Source organism: Calypte anna, chromosome 1 (genome assembly GCF_003957555.1).
Source record: "Calypte anna isolate BGI_N300 chromosome 1, bCalAnn1_v1.p, whole genome shotgun sequence".
Taxonomy (NCBI): domain Eukaryota; kingdom Metazoa; phylum Chordata; class Aves; order Apodiformes; family Trochilidae; genus Calypte; species Calypte anna.
Window position 1 is genome coordinate 13,631,605 of NC_044244.1, and position 21,360 is coordinate 13,652,964.

At 39.1% G+C, this 21,360-nt stretch overlaps 1 protein-coding gene across 1 annotated transcript; it reads left to right on the forward strand.

Moving 5' to 3' along the window:
- Window positions 1–280: 280 nt before the first annotated feature.
- PUS7 (pseudouridine synthase 7) lies at window positions 281–21,286 on the forward strand. The gene is made up of 17 exons (XM_030449911.1): window positions 281–361; window positions 3,104–3,183; window positions 3,760–4,238; window positions 6,104–6,200; window positions 6,307–6,408; window positions 7,575–7,719; window positions 12,055–12,166; window positions 13,469–13,546; window positions 15,118–15,246; window positions 15,453–15,578; window positions 15,878–15,939; window positions 16,334–16,494; window positions 17,398–17,524; window positions 18,489–18,590; window positions 19,408–19,537; window positions 19,823–19,914; window positions 20,583–21,286. The coding sequence occupies exons 3-17, from the start codon at window positions 3,874–3,876 to the stop codon at window positions 20,717–20,719; spliced, it is 1,965 nt and encodes a 654-aa protein (XP_030305771.1). The 5' UTR covers window positions 281–361; window positions 3,104–3,183; window positions 3,760–3,873; the 3' UTR covers window positions 20,720–21,286.
- Window positions 21,287–21,360: the final 74 nt, after the last annotated feature.

The following is a 21,360-nucleotide window of genomic DNA, read 5'->3' on the forward strand; positions in this document are numbered from 1 at the left end:
GACTGCGCTGCCAAGGCGCCCTGTTAATGGCACCTCTCTTCTCCCGCCTTAGGCCCGGCGCCCCGCGGGTTCCAGCCGCCGGAGGTTCTTCGTCGCTTTCCCTGCGGAAGGCGCGGCTCAGTGCCCTGCCTAAGAGCGGCGGCTCCGCCAGGGTCAGCCCGGGCGCTGGGGCGCTGCCACCGGCAAATGGCTGCGGCGGGCGGGAGAGCTCCGAGCTGGGCCGGGCCGGCCGGGGGCGGGCGCAGGCAGGAGGCCGCCTCCGCACACGCGGAGCTGGGGCGGGCCCACGCCGCTCGCTCCCGTTGCTGCTGCTTTTCCCGCGGCGCTCACGCCCGGCCCGTCCTCCTGTGCTGGCGTGCGGGTAAGTGGCACCCCCTCCCCGGCTTCTGCCTGGCGGCGGGCGGAGGCGCGCCCTCCCCCGGCAGCAACGGCCGCCCCGGGCTTCTCGGCAGGAGAGCGGCAGCCGCGGCCTCTGCGGCGGGACCGGCTCCCGGGTTCAGCTGCCAACCCGGGCGGCGCCTGGTGATCTCGGCCTCGGGGCAGTTTTCCCCTCCCGTTTGCGCCGGGCTTTCCCCGGTCTCTCCGAAGCTCCCGCGGGGGGTGCGTTGGCGGGGGGGCGGCAGCCGCGTGGTGCCGGGAGCCCGGCGCAGTCCTTCTGCCCTCTTCCCTGCCCCAGTCCCGCGGCTCCCTCTCGCCCTGCCCCGGTAGCCGCGGTGCTTTCAGCTCCTCCTCCGGCCGGACGTGACCCGAACCCTGCGGGGTTCCAAGCCGGGTCCGGTACCCAGCCCGCGTGGCCGGGGACGCGCCGTGCACCCGCGCGTCTGCCCCCGCCGGCCGGGATTGCTTTCGGGAGCGGCTGTATCATCGCTCTTCTTCGGGCACCTTTTAATCCGATCTGTCTCGCCTCATGAGAAACCTGGCGTGCGCTGGTTACTGTTTTATTTATTTATTCTCGCAAGTGCCCCCAGCAGTCTGTGTGTCTGCCTGACAGGTACCACGCCAGAAGTAATCACTCAGCTTTTCTCGCTGAGGAGAATCAAGCCTTTTATTTGTAGTAGTTAAGTCAGACACTGCTAAACCGTGGTCTGTGTTGACATTGCTGCGGAGTTGATGTTTATGCAGATTTTGGCGTTCTGTGCAAACACCTGCTTACTAGGAAAAGGCTCGAGATGGTTGAGCAGCTGTCAGAAAATAGTGTCTCTTGCTAGCAGTCTGAGCAAGTGAGACAGCGTCTGCCCCTCTCACTTCTACTTGCTCCTTCAAGTAATTACCCTGCACAAATTCTCCTAGGTAATGGCCACCATTTGGCACAGGGTAGTACTTTGTTGTTATGTGAGTCATTCCTCTGCTGCGAGAAGAGGCCGTATCTGACAACTTTGGAGTGTTTATGGCCAGTGCGGAATTCTTGTGACAGTATCATTCAAAACTAGGTATCACAATTTTGATATAGAAACATGAGATTTTCTTGTTGCCCCCCTTTCACAAGTGTCTTGGAGGATTTCACTGTACCCAGTGGAGCTTTTTTTGTCGTATGAGGACCCTCACAAGCCATCTAGAAGCCTTTTCCACATCAGTGCTTTATGACATGGGCTCCATAAATTTGGGAACATGGAAAAAAAAATCTGGAAATGTTGGTGAATTGTTTCTCTTAGCTATGATTTTTTTTTAATGTGGGATTTTGAGTACTTTTATTTTTATTTGAGGACTAACTGAAATTTCTGCTTTCTGCTTGCAGGTACATTGATTTGCCAGTTCTGCTTTCTCTCTCTGTGTTGCTCCCCTTTTAATGCATCACATACACTTTTTTATAAGTCCTTATTTCCCTTCTGTCCCTTATTTTCTCTAGCATGTATTTTCACTTCTTCTTTTAAGCAAAACACATCAGGTGTTTCTAAAGCAGTTGTTCCTGCTTCTTTACCCTAAATTTATGACCTCTACAACAGAAAGTCCAGGCTGTGAAATCAGCAGTGGCTAACAGCTACCTGGTAACAGTTAGTTAACAGCTGAGAATGTGGTGATTACTGAGTTCGTAATGAGTCTTCCTTTGAAAAAATCCCCTTTTTAATGAAATAAAACATGCTTTCTCATGGCTGGGGAAATAATACAGCATGAATACTGCTCTGTGACTAGATTAATTTTTAGTAACAGTCGAATCCTGTATATTCAGAAACTTGCCTGCTATTGTGGGTGAAACTGACTTGACTTGGGCAATTTAATTTATTGTCATTTAACTCCCCTCCTTGTCCCCACTTGTCCCCTGCTTCTCCCTGCTGTCCTTTGGGCAAGACAGTGGTAGTGTAGGATGCTGGGGTTGTCACATGGAGCTTTCTTTCTAGTGCTTCTTCTTTCATTTTTTTTGCTCCCATGTGGTCCCCTTCACAGGCCACAATGCCCCCAAGGATGTCAGTACCCTGGCATGGGCATCTCCATGGGCCACAGGCTGCAGTCCTTTCAGGGGTGTCTCTGCTTTGGTGTGGAGAGCCTCCTTCCAAGAAGTCCATCTCTAGCTGTGTCCTCAACAATATCTCCATCCCTGTATCTCCCTCCGTGTCTTTTTTAGGGTGCTGTCATGTGTCTCCTCCTGTGCTTCCCATTGCATTTTCTGCCACCATCAGCTTTCCCTTTCTGGAGCATAGGTACCATGTGCTCACTTAAGGAGCTGCAGTTTTAGCAGGCAGTGGGTTTAGTCAATTATGGAGCGAGCTGGAACTGACCAGGACCATCACAGGACAGTTGGTGGCCTCTTGCCATGCAGCCCCCTTCTACCAAAACCTGTGGTTTATCCTCCATCCCACAGTTGAGTGGTACTGGGAGAAAGGTCTTGTGCTTGCCTAGTTATAGCAACTCTGATCTCCTTTCATAAGCAACATAGACTTTGCTGTAGAGGAATTGCTTAATAGCAATATTGTGTTATGTCATTAGATTGGTAATACTTTTACAAATACATTAATTACTGTTATGTCCCTATGAATAGTTGTGTCTGCTCCTATATAATTACTGATATCTGGGTTCAGAGACAGCCAGTTTCTGTGATCATCCCATTCACACCTGTTTCATAGTCAGGATTTTTTTTTTTCAGAGTTTATTTTCCACTGTTTTTCAGATCTGAAGGTTTTAAGTCTGCTGATGCCAAGGTAGCAGCCTCAGGTTGCCAGGGGAGAGTCAGAGCTCTGCTCCACCAGTGTAAGTAGTTGTGTTCTTCTCAGAGATCATTTCACTTTCTTGTTTTTGTTTGTTTTGCTCACACAATGATTTTGTTATCTCATCCCTCTTATTTTTTTGTCTTAATTTCTCCTCCCTTGAGTTCTGTGTGAGGCTGTGTGTGTTAGAAGAGATGAAGATAGAATGGGAAGAGTTGATACTTCAGGTTTGGGGGAATCAAGCCATCCACTCTCAGTCCTTGCAAGATGGAATCATGTCAGAACAAGGAGTAATCAAGAGTAGGCATATTTCACAGAAGGCTTGGGAACAAAAAGTTTCTTAGGCACTAATTGCTGTTTACAGCAGAGCTTGTGTTACAGGGCTGGATGCAGCTGTGGTAAGAATTGGCAAGAGTGATGATGGTGGTAAATGGGCAGCATAGTATTGAATCCTGCTTTTCTGTACCTAACATGCCTTCTACCCTGAATGAGTATTAAGTCCCCTTAACATCTCCCTTCTCTCATCCCAAGTACATCCTGTTTTTAGTCATACAAAATCTTTACTTGATGTGTAAGTTAAAAATGCAGAAAGTTACATGGTTTTCCTGAACTGTTGCAGGGCATGGAGTCCTCGGAGTGAAGGTACTATGTTTTGATACTGCTTTTAAGCAGACAGGAAAGAAGCCATTCTTCTTGCTCCTCAGGGCTTTTTGTCCTACACTGTGCCTTAAACATGGAAACTGTAGAAATGAATAGTGTATCCTTGAAACGCCCTCGCTCTGAGGACGATGTGGCAAATGCAGATGAAATTAAAAGGCAGAAGATCTTGGAGAAGTCTAAGACAGGGAATGACTCTGGGCAGAGTGTTGAGACTGTAACAGAACAACCTGACAAATCTCTGCTTGAGGACACAAAAAATGAAATGATCCCCAATGAGGAAAATGAGGAACAGGAAGATGAGGAACTGGAAGACAGTGATGAAGATGGAGATCCAGAGAGCTTTGCAGACATGATGAAGCATGGACTGACAGAAAGCGATGTTGGCATAACTAAGTTTGTTAGCTCTCATAAAGGGTTTTCTGGAATCTTAAAAGAGAGGTAACTCTTTCTCTTGTTACGTATGTAAAATTCCTTGTGTTAAGCAGCTGTTCTCCATTTTTTTCCAACTTCCAGAATGCAGATGGATTATGTGTGGCCACTTGGGAGGTCTTTTTTTCACTTTCTTTTTCAAGTGCTGTGACTGAAAGAAAGGTTTAATTTGGGGCTCTTCTAGATTTTTTGTTTGGTTGTGGGGTTTTTTATGTTTGTTTAGTTTTTTGTTGGGTTTTTTTTGTTTTTATTTCCCCCTTCATTACTGCCAAGTAGAGCTTTGAAGAAAAGCTGTGTATGGATAGAAATACATTATTACAGTGGTCTTTGGCTTTTGTTTTACTCTCTAACAGCAGCATAGGGCATAAAACCTTCTGCAATGTGCCTGCCTTTTGTAGCACTTCTCAGTGCCAATACAAGGTGCACTGGAGGATGGAATTGAAACCACTTGCCTTTGGTCATTCTTTTCTTTCCCTGACCTTTTTGTGCCAGTGTCTTTAAACCCATATATTGTCAGAGGGGCCACTAGGCTTTAAATTATAGTCTGATCAGTTGTAATATCATTTACATGTAATATCATTTATAAGGGGAATTTTATAACTCAGTGTGGAATTTTACATTATATACTTAATAAGATGTTTGGGCTTTAGTTGCTTTTTAAAAATTAAACTTACAGGTTTTTAAAATAACACTTTTAAATAAACCAATGCAAATACAAAAACTCACTGAAGTGAGAATTATTGTTGCCCTGACTTAGCAGACCATTTAAAGGTGCTTTGTTTACACACCAAGAAGTCCCCTTTGAAAAATATTGGCTCCATAGATAGATGATTTTACATAAGAAAATGATAGTATGTATTATGCATGTGTTTAATCATCATATGCTGCATTAAGCAGCTAGCATAATGCTTTACTGAGTTACTCTGTGCTTAACTTCTTTCTGGGAAATAAAGGTGCTGAACCGAGGTGTCAGAGGTAGCCGGATGGTAGAAATGTTTGTGGGCTAATGGTTTTCCTTTGATCCTAGTTTAAAATACCTATCATTAATTTATTCCTGGCATTTTTATGGTACCAGTCACTAGCATGTCTAGACAGCTACAGGTAATGAGAGGACAAATAACACACTCCTCAGGAAGGAGTTCTACCAATACTATTCATGGCTGCACAGAGGTATGGTGAACAAGAGGTACAGTGCAAACATTCCTATGGTGAAGTTTTATGCATCCTTCAACATACAGTGACTAATAATTTCTTTTTTTCCTTATTTTTCCTTTGCAAGCAAATGCTTCTTAAAAATCATTAGCAGTTGCAATACAGACAACACTTGTTGCCACTGTTAAGAGTATGCAGAGTAACTTTATTTGAAAGATATTCTCTGTTATTCTTGTATATGTAACAGGGCTGAATTCGTCCTGTTTTCCTTTAAGAGTGGCAAATAGGCACCTTATTTTGCACATTATTTGAAGTGACAGAGGTAATGAGTTTGTGTTCACTTTGTAGCGATGCAGTAGAGTCTTAATTGCAGGTAATGACTAGGAGTGAGAGTATGCATTACTACTGCCTGCAAGCTAGTGAGAAAATTACTCAGAAGAAATACAGAATATGTTTGGCTATCTGCAAAGAAGTCTGCTGTACTGAGATATGCCAAACTTTCTTCAGTGTTCTTGTGGTATCCTTCTGAGGAAAACCACAGAAGAATAGGTACAGCTTTCTCATGGTTCTCATGGTTTCTCTTATGTGAATTGAAATCTGCAAATTCAGAATTCTTGCATGGATTCTGTTAGTGAACAACTACTTGGGAAAGGACTTTATTTGATGTGGGATTCTTATTTTTGTTTCTCATAATGATTTTAATGTATGTTTCTTCCTATCAGATACTCGGACTTCGTTGTCCATGAAATAGGCAAAGATGGACGTGTGAGCCATTTAGATGACTTTTCTGTTCCAGTGGATGATGAGGTAAATTTTGAGGTAAAGATTTGGTAATGGCAATGCTATTTAAGCAAAACCAATAGAAGGCTGAAAGTTGTTAATGATAGTCACTGGATGTTTGTTTCCCCCCCCCAATATGCATTAGGACCCTTCAGAAGAAACGTTTACAGTTTTGTCAGATGAAGACAAGCAGCGTTTAGAGGAGCTCCAGCTTCTTAAGAATAAGGAAGCTAGTGTTGCCATAGAGGTAAAATTAATAGATTATACAAAGGTGGGGTGCAGGAGGATGAGGGAGGGAGGGCAAGGAATGTGCTTTATGTGAACAGTTTGAACATGATGCAGCAGGTAATACCATAATATTTCAAGTTTAGGGCTCAATTCTGTAAAGCCTTACAGAAACACTCAAGGTCATGCACATGAGTTGTCATGTTGGTTTTGGTGGGAAAATACACATGAACTCAAAAATAAGCCTTGAAGTTAAATTTTTTTCCAGTATTTTGGTTTTCTGTCTAGTACTATTTTACAGAATAATGATGTAAGAAGGGTTAAATAAAACATCCATCCTCATGAAAGACTATTTTTTTCTAGGTTAGTGTTTAGTGATTTAATAAAAACATAAATATGCTCTTCTGTAACAAGAAAGATAAGGTACAGCATGAAATTAGAAATATTTTTTTAAACATCCAAGTATTCCATATACTTGAAGAAAACTCTTCAGCCAAATTTGGAATGCAGAGATGAGGAGGGTTAAATCTGGTAACTTCAAATAAGCATTTACACATTAAATAGTCATGGACTTGGGTTGGAAAGGACCTTAAAGATCACCTAGTACTAAGCCCTCTTTGTGGGCAGGGACACCTCCCACTAGAGCAGGCTGATCAAAGCCCCACCCAGCCTGGCCTTGAACACCTACAGGGGGAGGGGAACCACAGCTCTTCCCTGAGCAACCTGTGCCAGTGTCTTACCACCCTCACAGGGATTGCTTCCTAATATCAAACCTAAATCTACCCTTTTCCAGTTTAAAGCCATTACCCCTTGTCCTATTGCTCCATGCCCTTCTAAAAAGTCCCCCTCCAGCTTTCTTGTAATCTATCTAGCCATTTTCTTTAGTGCATGTAGAAAAACTTCATTTTTTTTCAAAGTTTTCAGTATAAGGGGCAATTTTATTAGGCACAGAACAGGAGAATAAATCTTGAATTTACTTTTGTGAATGTTGAGACTGGGGGTTATAGCAGTTATTTTTTATTATTCAAACCCATGCAAATGAGTAGGCCAGACTTTTAAAAATACGCCTTTATAGTATTTGACTATGATTTGATAGATTCTCCTTAAGGATGCAAAATTTAACTTGGAGAATCTCTCCCCTTTTCTGTTAATTTTTTTGCTTTCTGCATGTGTTGTGCATTAACACAGGTAATTGAAGATACCAAAGAAAAAAGAACAGTTATTCATCAGGCTGTGAAGTCCTTGTTTCCTGGACTGGAGACTAAAACAGAAGATCGAGATGGGAAAAAATACATTATTGCTTATCATGCTGCTGGCAAAAAAGCCCTAGCAAGTGAGTTTCAGTATCATAGCAGTTGTGTAAAGCAAATGCTAAAATTATCCCCAAACTAAAAATCATTAGCAAATACTTCAAGTGGAATGTACATCCTAGTGTAACCTGGCTTTCCTGGTACAACCAAAATGACTTGGAACACAGGAGTATCTCAGATTTAAATTTCTACATGTTTTTCTTCCCAAATCATTCATAGAAGTGAAAGTATCTTTTGCTATTTCCATGGGAATAGGCAAAATAGAGGCTTTATTTTCAGTATTGTTTGAACTTGGCTTTCATGAGTGTACCTGGATGTGTAAATGTACAGTGTGGAATGAAGAGGCTGTAGTTGAAATGCACACACTACGCTGACAGTCAGTGTAATCTGGACTGTCTTGAAAAGTCCTTGACAAAATTTTCCATGAGTTGAATAGAAGCAAGCACCTCCGTTTTATTAGTTACTGTTTCACATAGGCATAATGTATTTACCATGACCTTTACAGACACTTCTGCTTCCGGGAGTAATTAAATTTTCACAAAGCTGTATTTGTAAATCACAGTTACTACTCCAGAATAATCAAAGTAATGATGGATTTTCAAAATTAAGTACTATCCACCTTAATCTTGCCAAATAATGTTTTGGTTACTGAGGATAAATTCATGTGTTCTACATTTTTTAATGTTATCATAAATTTGTTGCTACTGTAAGTTGGGAGGATTGTCTGCATGCAGAATATTGCACATTAAATGAAAGGTATTAAGGTTTGGTAAAACTCATTCCATTCCTATGTCATTTCAACCTACTACAAATGACATCATGTAAACTTAACCCTTTCTTTTTAATGATGGAGATAGGATAAGGAGATAAGGTTATTTAAATTTTCCAATAAATTAATTGGAAGTAACACCATCTCCACTTTCAATTTAGTTAGTACTTTCTACAGCTTGTTGTAAGTGAATATAGGGAATGTTGTACTTTTATTGATGCATTTATAATGGATTTATGTGTCTTGTTTAACCATGTGCAGAAAATTTGTATGTTTGCATGCTTTATGCATGGATTATGTATACTTACCAGCACAAAATTCTCCTCAACCAGTTCTCTTCTCTGTTGATTTGTAGTGTTTTTTCCTCTATTCTCCTCAACCAGTTCTCTTCTCTGTTGATTGTAGTGTTTCTTCCTCTACTTGTTCCTGCTGCTGCATCTATTCTTTAACCATTGTTACAGTCAAGCAATCTGATTTAAGAGACACTGTATAAAAGAATTTAAGTATCTGAAATATGCTGAAAAGACTTTGAGTCTCTAGGATTAAGATGGTACTGGGAACACTGTTCTGTGAGGCAGAGGACCATTATCTGTTTAAACTTGGATTTCTAAATTGTGATGTTACAAACACCTGCGCATGTTGATAGAGGTGTGTGCAGTTTCAGTGGGTGTGTGTAAAGGCTTTTATGAATGTAGGATTTTAAAGTGCTAGTTCTTTTTAGTCAGGATTATATTTATATTTTGAGTTTATATAGTCACTGACATGTCTTAGTCCTGAGCAGGTTCCCCAGGCAAGAAACGTTTCAGAAGTGTAGATTATTGGAATAATAGCTGAGATATCTGATTAGTTTTTTTGGTAATGTAAAAGGTTACCAAACATACTTTCCTAAAACGTAAAATTAGGAGCTGCTTTGTCTCTGTAGTACATTTACATCCAAAATACTTAACTTAGTGGCTTACTAAATTGTCACTAAATAGCTGTCTCATCACTGTCCACAAATGAAGTTTGTTGCATCTCCGACTGAAGCTTTCCGTATGTTCACTGTTTGCCTCTGCACGATTCCATTGCATAACCGTCCAAATTGCTGTCATCCATCACCTAACTGTTGGATGCTTCCTAAAGCATAAACAAACCCATAACCATAAGCCTGCATGTTCACCTCTAAAAACCCTTTGACAGTCTAAAAATTAAACACTACTCTTTTGTGCTCTTTATGCTATGCATTGGGACAGAGGTCAGAACCACAACAGGTAAGAGATGTTGACATTTCATGCTAAGAAAATGAAATGCCAACCATTATGACCTCCTTAGTAATGACAAGACTGGCCAAACAAGTAACAGTTCTTTTAAAAAAAACCCTGCACATAAGTAATGCTTAAAAATCCCTCAAACAGCCAAGAACTGGGCTTATGCTATCTCTTTTTCGTAGTGCAGTATAGGCAATAGTCACTCGGTGCAGAAAAAGTCTGCCACTAGTAATGTGAATCAGGTGTGACAATACTGTTTGACATCTATGGTAAATTTTCCATTGATTTCTTAAAGCCAAGTCTTTGCTCTTCAGCTTTTTATTTCAGACACCTCTGTCTGTGTTTACACAACTTCAAAAGTATGTATCATATATCCTGTTATTAAAAAAGAGCTTCCAGCCCTTGAGTTGCAGCAAAAGGCTTTGGAAAAGGGCTTGGAAGTATGATTTTACTGTAAAGAATGTAACATGACTGAAACACAGCAATAAGAACTGCAAACTGTTCCTCTGGTCAGTCTGCACAGTTGAATACTTCAAAGTATTAGGTGAGCATTGATTAAACATTGGGACTGCAGCTGCAGCTTCCCAGTACTCAGCATGGCCATGGCCAGCAGTGTGGTGGGTAGGTACATGGTGGTGATGCCCAAAGCATGAGGAGCCCATTGGTATTTGTGGTGTCTATAGTGCCCTTTTTAGTCTAGCCCAGATTAGGGCTCACTTTTTGCAGGGAGTTGAAATGGCTGTTCACAAGATGAGTTAAATATAACAGTCATTGCAGCTGGATAAGACTTTCCTTATGGATCCCACTCTGTCTTCCTTTATGCCCTTCTAATTACCAAGTTACTCATGAAGGACCTAGCACTTCAAGCTGAATGCAGAGTTTAATGAATTGTGTTTAAGAACAGTGGTGGCTCAGAAGGGAGATCCCATGGAGCATGGTGTCTCCTGGCAGGCTTTGGGCCATACTGCTCAGTTTAGGTCCTAGGAATCTTCACAGGGTGGACTTTGCTTAGAAACTGAGGGTACAAAGCAAGTGTTACATGATCATGAAGTGATTAAATCTGTGTGTATAATATTTTACACTTTAGCGTTCAACTTGTTTTTGCCAAAGTCTGTGTATAGATGGCAGCTTCTCAAAAAAAAAAAAAAAAAAAAAAAAGGCCAGAATAATTATCTTTTACCAGAAAGTTTGCTGATAATGAAACATTCACTGTCTGTGTGGGATATCTGAGCTGTATTAAACTGATGTGAACAGAAAGAATGAAAATTACCCAAGAACTTTCTTCCTGCATTTTCTACCCCGGTGTTTATGTAGGGCTAGGTTTTTTAGGTAGCTTTTTCTGTACTTATTTAGTACAATGACAGGAGTGTCCTTTCTGTGGCTACCAAGAGATGAGACTTCTTATTTAAAACAAAACAAATCCTTAGTTTAGTTCTTTTAAAATAAAGAATTGATGAACAAAGCACCTCAAAATTGGTTGCTAATCCTGTGTAGGACCAGTCCTCATTCCCAGTAATGCCATCAACAGTGGATGGTTGTAGAAGTGAAGTTTTATCTCTGGAGGCTTTTATGTGCAACAGAAGCTTGACAAATACATTGACAATTTTATACCCTGTACAGAAAACACGGAAACATTGTACAGAATTGGAAATTACATGTAAGTCTGGAGGAGCTAAAAGTTATTTCTCCTTGTGTACTTCTCTAAAAAAGGCACAGTATCTGACTTTAAATTATTTGTTAGTGTTGCTATTTCTCTCCTATGTGAATTTTTAAAATTTCATCTTAAAGTAATTTTTTGCAAGTACATTTTTTAGGCTTTTGTAGAACACTACCCATGCTTTCATATGACATGTAAAAAATCCTACTGAAAAAAAGTGCATATTAGTACTATAAACACTAATTGTAGTCTTCCCATGAACAGGACTTCAGTGGTCCTCATCTATTAATTATAGAAGGCACTAGGTGAAATATGGAGTGGCTTTTGTTGCTGAAAGTCAGTATAATGCTAATGTTTTTGAGAAATTATTCCAGCAATATGCAAGTTAAATTACAAGGATATATTTTTATATAATTTCATGACAAAGGAACTGTCACAATTTAATTCAAGATTTTCTTGGTGACAGTATTGATTAAAGAGTAATTTAGAGCCCAGTGAAAGGGGAGAAGGTCTTTTTCAATGTGATTTGCAACTTCTTCTGTCAAGAATTCACTACAAAACCAAAACCAGATGGATATTAGCAGAAATAGACTCTTGTGTAGTTGTTTTAAATGTAGCTGCCATGGCAAGGATACTAAATTTTAAAAAATGACATTTTACAAATGTTAACCTTTTGTCTTTAAAGATCCAAGGAAACACTCTTGGCCAAAATCTAGGGGAAACTACTGCCACTTTGTACTGTACAAGGAGAACAAGGATACTATGGATGCCATTAATGTCCTATCCAAATTTTTAAGGTAAGGCTGTTGTTGCTGCCAGCCTGGCTAGCCTGCTGTCCTCCCCCTGGAAGTCTCACATTACTGGAAATGTTATGCTTCAGAATAATGCAAGGAAAACACCAGTGATTACTATTGTAGCATTTTGAGTTTTTTAAAGTTATTTTAGAATATCAAATTTGAAACTTGTAAGTTTTAGAAAGAGGTGAGACTGGAGCAAAATGATCCCAAGAGATTTAAGACTGTACCCTACTATTTCAGTAGAAAAGATCCACAATTAAAGCTGAAAAAGGCTTGGCAGCTAAAAGCCTCACTGGGTATAACCTGGATTAGAAGCCAGTTTTTTCTCAGTGTGTGAATACATGACTGTGTTATGAACATATTGGATGTTGTTGTGATAATATGCTGATCAGTTCCTAAGCAGTTGCAGTTAAACTGTTAACAGATAAACTACTGTTTTGTGTATATTAATTTCTCCATGGCAACACAGCCTTCCTTCCTTTCACCTCATCAAGTGCAACAAAAAGATTTGCCAAATGCTTGATGTGAACACAATGAATTGCAGAGGGAGGACTATTGTAAAACTGGGACAATTCACTAATCTACTTGTAGGGGAACTTCCCTGCTTCTCCCCTCTTTTTTCCTTCACCTTTCCTGTCCAAAAGTAAATGTTTGTATTCTAGACTCTAGCCAGTATACTACTGTATTGATATTTAAGAACAGAATGGTAGGAGCACAGTTTGGTGGAAAAATGTGTGTGTTGGCAAACTTGCTACCCTCTGGTGCCTAGAGCTGATATAACTGGAAATACCCCCTTTGTGACACAGACTGTAAAGGACAAAGTGAAAAGCAAATAAAATTTTCCTCTCAATGAAAGGAAAGTTTTAAACAAATTTTAAACTAAAAGGGATCAAATATAAATTTAATAACATGCATCCATGCTATGTGTGGTATTCAAATAGACAGCATGTTGAAGTTAAGAAATCAATGTGATTTTTTTTAATTGAAATTAGTGGTGGCTGTACATTTGTGCTTTGAGTTGGATGTATGTAAAGAATTAGTTCAAAGCACATACTCTGAAAGCACAGTTGTGGTAAAAGTGAATCTGTATAATTAAAGCAGAGAACTTTCCATGTGGTTTATGTATTCTAGATGAGATTAGAAAATGTTACACATATCAAATTGTAATCTAGCTCTGAGGAATATATGTATATTTTCTAATTTTAATATAGGAGATTGGTAATTCTAGGTAATTATACTGTAAATTATGTTCAATCTGTCACTATTTTAATATACATAGTATCTGTTACTGTTGTTTTTAAGAGTGAAGCCAAACATATTTTCCTACATGGGAACTAAAGATAAAAGGGCTATAACAGTTCAAGAGATCGCTGTTCTTAGGTAAGTGAATGTATCCTGGAGTATTTGCAGACTATGCCAGCTTGAATGTAAAGCACCATGTATTCAGGAAGATGCTATAATTCTTTTTCATTCCATGGTGATTGCTATTATTTTCAGTCAGTTCTGCTCTGTCTCACAGCCTGGGTACACGTAGTGGGCCAAATTTGCCTCCATATTCTTACGCTGCATGGCTCCCATGCAAGAGCAGAGGTGGAGAATGGCACAGTGAAAATCACATCCCATTTCCTTCCTGACTTTTGTTTCCCCCTTTGTCCATCTGGAATCCTATTTTGTTTCTCACCGAACTCTCCAAAGAGCTGCACAGAAGGCTAACCACTGCCTTTGCTCATCTGTGAGTAGACAGAAGGGGCAAAAATTATGAGGAATTTTTCCTGCCTTAACCTACTCTCAGAAGTCACCAACTAAGAGAAACAAAAATTTGTTATCGTATTCTAAGATGATTATATGGTTTCTGGGCACTTGAAATTAATGTTACATCCATAACTGACAATTATACGTGCCTCAGGGCCATATATTACAATATTTAGCTAGGTGGAACATTCTGCCTGAACTACTGTTTACAACTCTTTGAAAACCATGCTCCACAAGTGAGGAGTTGTAAAGCTTGAGAGCCAGAAATATGACCCTGTTAAGAGCATTCACTACTTAACTGTTCATATTTTTCTCCCAGTGGTTTGCATGTGCATATGGTTTCACATATAAAAGAAATTAATTTAAGAATCATGAGAAGCCCCAGATTATTGTTGCTTCTGGGCCAATTTGCAAAGTGATGACCATTAAACAAGCTTCCCTGGTGCTGCTCCTTTTAACATGATCACCTTTAATGTTGTGTCCAAGAGCTTCCCTGTGTTATAAGCACTGACTGGGGGGAGTGTACTGGTGTGGGGTTTATGTTCAGTAGTTCCACAGAACCCAACTCTCCTGCATAGCCCTGGAGAGAAGGATGGTGTGGGACAGGAGACTGACTGTTTATCAGCCCCCTCAGAGCTGCATGTGCTGGCTGTGCTTGTTGGGAAACTTCTTTATCCTGGTATAAATCTTTGTGGAAACGTCAAAGAGCAGCTCAGCGATGGAAGGAGCAGGGGATGCTTCCCAAAGTACCAGCAACAAAATGACAGATGGAGTAACAGATTTGGTTTCATATTCCTTCATCTGCATTGAGCTTACACAGTGGCTAATACGTAACTGTGCTAACTGGAGTATTCATGGTGTAGTTATGAGATTAAAGTAGAGTGGTGTACAGAATACATCAATATTGTAATATACTTTTCTTTTGAGCTCATACTGTAACATCGATGTGGAAAGAAAGTACTAACAGTCTTTGTCACGGTATACATGAGTATGAGTATGTATATTCATGTAGGAGTAGCCTTAAGAATTATCTGTTCTTTTCTTTTAGGTATTTCGTTAAAATACTTTGAAAAGGTAAAAATTAACACTGGGGAAACTGGACTTACTGCCTTTTGTTTTAAAATGCCAGTGTTTCTCTATTTATTTGATTACCTACTTCTTGAAGCATAGATTGGTCACTGTTGTCTGTTCCTTTTTAGAATCACAGCACAAAGACTTGCTCACTTGAATAAATGTTTGATGAACTTCAAATTAGGAAATTTCAGTTACAAGAACCATCCACTGAAATTAGGAGAACTGCAAGGGAACCATTTCACAGTTGTTCTCAGGTAATATTTTAGTATGTATTTAGACAGAATTTTTTTTTCTCTGTAAATAGGTAAGAGATATCAGTGCATCTTCTATTATAAAAAAGAAGAAAAGTCTGAATTTGATATGTGCTAGGTAGTGTTGATGTTGAGCCTTCATATTATGGGGATCATTAAATAGCATAAGCCCTTAGTAATCTGTCTATAACTTTTTTTTTTAATGCTAGAAACATAACTGGAACTGATGGCCAGATAGAGCAAGCAATGCATTCTCTCAGGGAAATTGGATTCATTAATTACTATGGAATGCAGAGATTTGGAACCACAGCTGTTCCTACATACCAAATTGGCAGGTATGTGCAGTTTTCATCCTTTATTTTATTTTATTTTTAAAATTTTTAAAATTTTTATCTCTGTGTAACTTGTACAGTATTTTTGGGAGTGTTTTTCTAGTATATTGCATGTACCAGTTTTTAATTTTAGATTCAAGAAAGAACTTGTTTCTAGACTTGCTTCAGCAGGTATCTTGCATGATACCACTACTTTTAATATTGCATAAGTCTAAGCACTAATATTTCTTTCTTTGGGCTAGTTGGCTAAATCTTCTGAAAATATATTTAGTCCGTAATACACTTTCCTATTTAAATCTTAGAGCTATTCTACAGAACAATTGGAATGAAGTAATGGATTTGATATTAAAACCACGACCAGGAGGTAAGGATTGAAAAATGATACATATCGTTCTGCCTCCCCTCCTCCAAGAAATATATGTTCAGGAAAAAGACTTTGAGATTTTAATTCTTTTAACTGGAAAGGATGATTTTGAGGACAGCTTTGCACATGCTAAACTTCTGCCAGTGTAGCAATGGAGAAGCAACTTTCAGATTATGCCTTCTTGCTTCCCTTTCCTTGCTGTGCAGCTTCTTGCAGTGAGGGTGAAAAGGGACCTGAACACTTACACACAGAGTCTGCTCAGACTCCACATGGAGCTTTCCAACCTCAGATATTCTGTGGTTGTGTTAATCTACTGTGACTGAAACTTTAATGAAAGGGGAGATGGATGCTTTTTCATATGTAGATAAATTTTTATTTTACATCCTCATTCTAGCTGAAAAGGGATACTTGGTAAAATGCAGAGAAGAATGGGCAAAGACTAAAGATCCAGCAACAGCCCTCAAGAAACTACCTGTAAAAAGGTGCGTGGAAGGACAGCTTCTACGTGGACTCTTAAAGTATGGAATGAAGAACATAATCTCTGCATTTGGCATAGTGAGTGTAAAAGTGCTGTGGAATTTTTACTTGAATACACGCTCTTTTGATGGTGTCATGCTGAATTTGAAATAGACTTGTAGATGTTTGAGTAGAAGGTTATGTGTAAAATCTTAACTTTTTGCTTGAAGTACTGCTGCATGGTAACTGACAACATCTCTAATTAATGTATGCATAGTGATCTTTCCAATTTATACAACAATATCTCTGGTATGTTGAAAGCAATACAGTTACACTTAATATAGCTGTGTGTAATAAAGATCTAAGACTTGTGCAACAGTTCAGTATCAAGAGTTTCTCTGTTGCTTTAGAGAAGTATAAGTCAAACTGAGTATGCTAAGCAGTCAGCTTGGCATAGAGGTGGTGGATTCACTGTCATTTTCAAGTACTGTAATCAAGATTAAGTCTTTGCAGAAAATTTCTCATCACCAGCAAACTACCAGGCCCATTATAGGAGCTGAGGAATAATTTATTTTTCATGAAGAAGATAATTAGAATAACACTGTGCTTTCACATCTGCAAAGTTCAGTAAAGATTTCAGGAGCCTGAATATGAATTCAGTTTTATAATAGCTCCAGATGTTTTATGAGCTGGTGAATTAAAGAAAGAAAGAAAAAAAAAAAAAGATAAAGATATTTTTTTTTTTTTTTTTTTTTTTTAATTTAAGCACAGGAAGGTTTTGTGCAGATTTCAAATGCATAAAAGCTTTATTTCTTTACATACCCTTTTTCCAAGTAATGAACAGACCCCAAAATTTGTATACCAAGAAATTGTGTTACTTTTGTTGCTGAAAAAGATAACATTTCAAATATATGCCTTTTTGGTTATGACTGAAAGAAAAATAAAAATACATCAAATGTATCTTTATAATGTTGGTTTTGTTTTGTTTTTCTTTACCTCTAGATACCAAGGAATAATCGTTTAATGTATATCCATAGCTACCAGAGTTATGTGTGGAATAATATGGTGAGCAAGAGAATAGAAGAGTATGGGCTTAGAGCTGTACCAGGGGATCTCATACTTAAAGGAGGTAAAATCAGACAAACAAAAAGCTAGTGGTGCTGTATAGTTCAAATTCTTAGGAATATAAGTCATGTATCTGTTTATGTGACACTGCATATGTGTTTTCTTTACCCTCTGACCCATTTTGACCCAGTGATTTCTGAGTCCATTGGCCAGTTTTAGCCAAATTTTGCAAGGACTTGGAAGTTAGGTATTACACTGGCCATCAGCTATTGGTTTTCTTGTTTTTCCAAGTAGCTGGATAGGGAATAGAGAATATTAAGGACTGATTGCTTTCAAGAATGAACTCAAACCTAGTTGAGCTATGGAGAACTATGGAAGGATATTATTAATGTTTTAACCACGGAAGTTTCTGTTTCATCACAGAATCATAGAATCCTAGAATCCTAGAATCCTAGGGGTTAGAAGGGACCTCGAAAGATCATCTAGTCCAACCCCCCCTGCCAGAGCAGGGCCACCTAGAGTACATCGTGCAGGAACGTGTCCAAGCGGGTTTTGAATGTCTCCAGTGAAGGAGACTCCACGACCCCCCTGGGCAGCCTGTTCCAGGGCTCTGTCACCCTTACAGTAAAAAAATGTTTGCATTAGTACCTTCTAAAGCAAAGACTCCACTCAGTTAAAACTTGTTTCAGTTGGATTTGCTTTGGTATTTCCCTGGGGTGAGAATATCCATAGTATTTCTCCATGTATACCTGACACCTGGTTAGGGAACTGTTCCTCTCACAGTCCTTACTTTGTTTAGCTTTAAAAATCTCAGGAACCAGGCTGTGGTTCCGCCTGTAACTGTGACAGCCATGAAGACTGTTACTTTTTTTCTTGGAAATACTGTCTACTCAGTGGAGATAAAACACAGTATTGATCCATCTCAAAGTGGATTTGTTTCAGTCAAATGGTTAATTTTAAATTTAGCTATTGTTAACTGTCACAGACATCTGTGCTGGTAACTTTTCATTTCTCTGTCCTGCTTGTAGCCACAGCTGTTCATATTGAAGAAGGAGACATTGATAACTACACTATTCATGATGTAGTGATGCCATTGCCTGGATTTGATGTTATTTATCCAAAGCATAAAAGTAAGTCTGACTGTTATGTTTTCAGATTAGGTACTAAGATAAGTGGATTTCAAGATTGTTCTTAAAAGGCAAATTGTATCTATGCAGCCTTGATGACCAGGAAAAAAAATACACTATTTCAGAGCTCTGATTCCTTATTGTTAGCCCCTTCCATTGTGATAATCATGGCTTGGCTTTGTGAACAAAGATTTAAGAAGGGCTCTACCCATGCTTGCTGCATCAGGAGGTGCCCATTGACTGTGGCTAGCCAATGAGGTGGGGGTGGAGGTGAGTTTTGGTTAAGCCACCTTCTCTATGCCCCTCTCGGTGTGGAGCAGGCAGTGCTCTCCTTGGAAAAGGCTGCTTGGTCACTCGAGACCGATAGAATTACTCCTCCTCTTGGCACTGTGCTTCCTACTGGCTCATTTCTTTGGAGGGCTCTCTTAGCTCACGTTACTCTGATGCTTTTTCAGAGATAAAGCAATGGATGGTCTGGCCCCTTTCATTTTTTTTTTTCCATATAGCTGAGATTAGTCTTGTTTAGGTAACTGGAGAGCATGAATGAGATGTCAATGACTTGTCAATATAGCATGTCACATTCTGTTTTCAGATGAAATATTTGCTAAGATTCCTTCTTGGTTACTGTCTCTGCTATCAGGTTGTAGAAGCAAACATTGCAAGTAATAACATTTGCAATAAGTAATTTTAAATTTCTATGTAACATTTATCCCATATCTAGAAAACTACTAAATATAACTGAAGAAATGATCCATGACAAAGGGCTGTTCCAACTGGCCACACTATGCCCTCTCCTGTTAAATATTCTCCTCTCTTGCAGTTGGTGAGGCCTACAAGGAAATGCTTGTAGCTGACAATCTTGATATCAACAACATGAGGCATAAGATCAGAGATTATTCCCTTTCTGGAGCCTACAGAAAGATTATCATTAGACCTCAGAATGTCAACTGGTAAGGAGGAAGATGAAGGACATGACTCTTAAATAGAGAGCAGGGTTTGTGTTGGACTAAATACAAAGACCATTCAGCTGACCCATGGGACAGACATGTAGACTGAAGCCTTATTTTATTTTCTTGGAAAATCAATTTCATTTCAGTTGTAACTGCCAAATTGGTGTAGTAATATCAAATAGTATTATTGTAACAAGTACAGAGATTTTGATAGAACAACAACACAAATTTCATTCAAAATAATGAAAAATAGTAATTTAAAAATCTACTATATTTATTATAAAGGGAGGTCGTTTCCTATGACGATCCCAGAATCCCATTATTTCCTACGGATTTGGATAAACTGGAAGGAAAACCATTACCAGTTCTTCCTACAGGTAAGCTCATTTTTCTTATGTTTGCAAGATACAAGTTTGATCTTGCTGCTGCTTTATTTGCTACATATTGAAAACTCTTTACAGGAAGAGCTTTCATTTAACTACACTCTTAAGTAATGGTATTCAAGATATCCAAGGGTAGGTGTCTAAATAAGGACCCTTATTTCTAAAGAGTATGATGAATGTTGCCAGCAGTCCATATAGACTGTTTCTTTTCTTATAAACATCAGTAAAATTTATTAAATGCTTAGCAGTAAGTGTGAAATGCATGAAGGTAGAATTAAGCTACAAATTGCCTATATGCTTGAGCATGTATTGTTTGTGCTGCTCAAATATTAAACAGAATTTAGTGGTCTTTTGACTCTACTTTCCTCAAAAACTGAAGAGAAACTAGGAATTCTGTTTCAGAAAATGAAAGTTTATTTTTGTCTTAGAAGAAAAAACCCTAAAACACCACTTCCTGCTGAGAGAAAAATGTTAAAATGTTTTTTCTGCAATTTCACTGTGGATTGTAAATTGGAGTATGGTGGTAGTGCTTGCTTTGTTTTATGGGTTCAACGAGTTGCTCATGGAACTTTTAACCCAGTTTAGATGGCATTCAGAATAAGCATTACTTACACCCTTAACAACTTCTTTTTTCCTTTGTCTTCTCTTACCCCTTGTGATAGATGGTAAATTCAGGGCTCTAAAGATGGAATTCTCTCTTCCCCCATCCACTTACGCTACCATGGCAATTCGAGAAGTTTTGAAAATGGACACCAGCATAAAAAACCAGACACAACTGAACACTACCTGGCTACGCTGAAAGAGCTGCAAAGATTACTGAGATTTTAACATGCAGAAAGTGTTTTCCTATTTAGATGTTCTGTACAAATCTTTAAAGGTTGTTAGCAAGAGATTTGTATTTTTTTTAAGTTTTTATCAGTGCTATCATTTAATTTAAGTAGTCATCTGCAGGATGGTGCTTGTAATTTAATACAGTTCTTAGTGACTGATGCTGTTAATGAATGAATAAGTTGCTTGAGCTGTAACATATAATTTTAGACCTGAAAGAATGTTTAGCTTGCTATTTTTTTGGCAAGCACTGTGAATGTTTTCATGAGTACAGCACATCTTGAAGTATCTTCAAATACATGAAATGACAGAGTAGGATAAAGAGTTACAACGAAATAAAGATACCCATCAACGTTTGTATTGCAGGATTGACCCAGGACTTGTTGCTAGTAGGGCTCTGTTAGCAAGGCTTTGTATGTGCTGTAAAAGTGTACAGCTGTTTTAATTAGTTGGTCTTTTCACTGAGAAAATACTTGCACATATTTTCCAGCTTTACTAATACCTGTCCCAAAGAGCAGGTACTGGAAATCATTAAACTAAACGTTTGAGTGTGGATCAGTAACCAGGTCCTTTACCCATCTGATCTGTCCAGTGGTGGTAGGGGATCAGCGG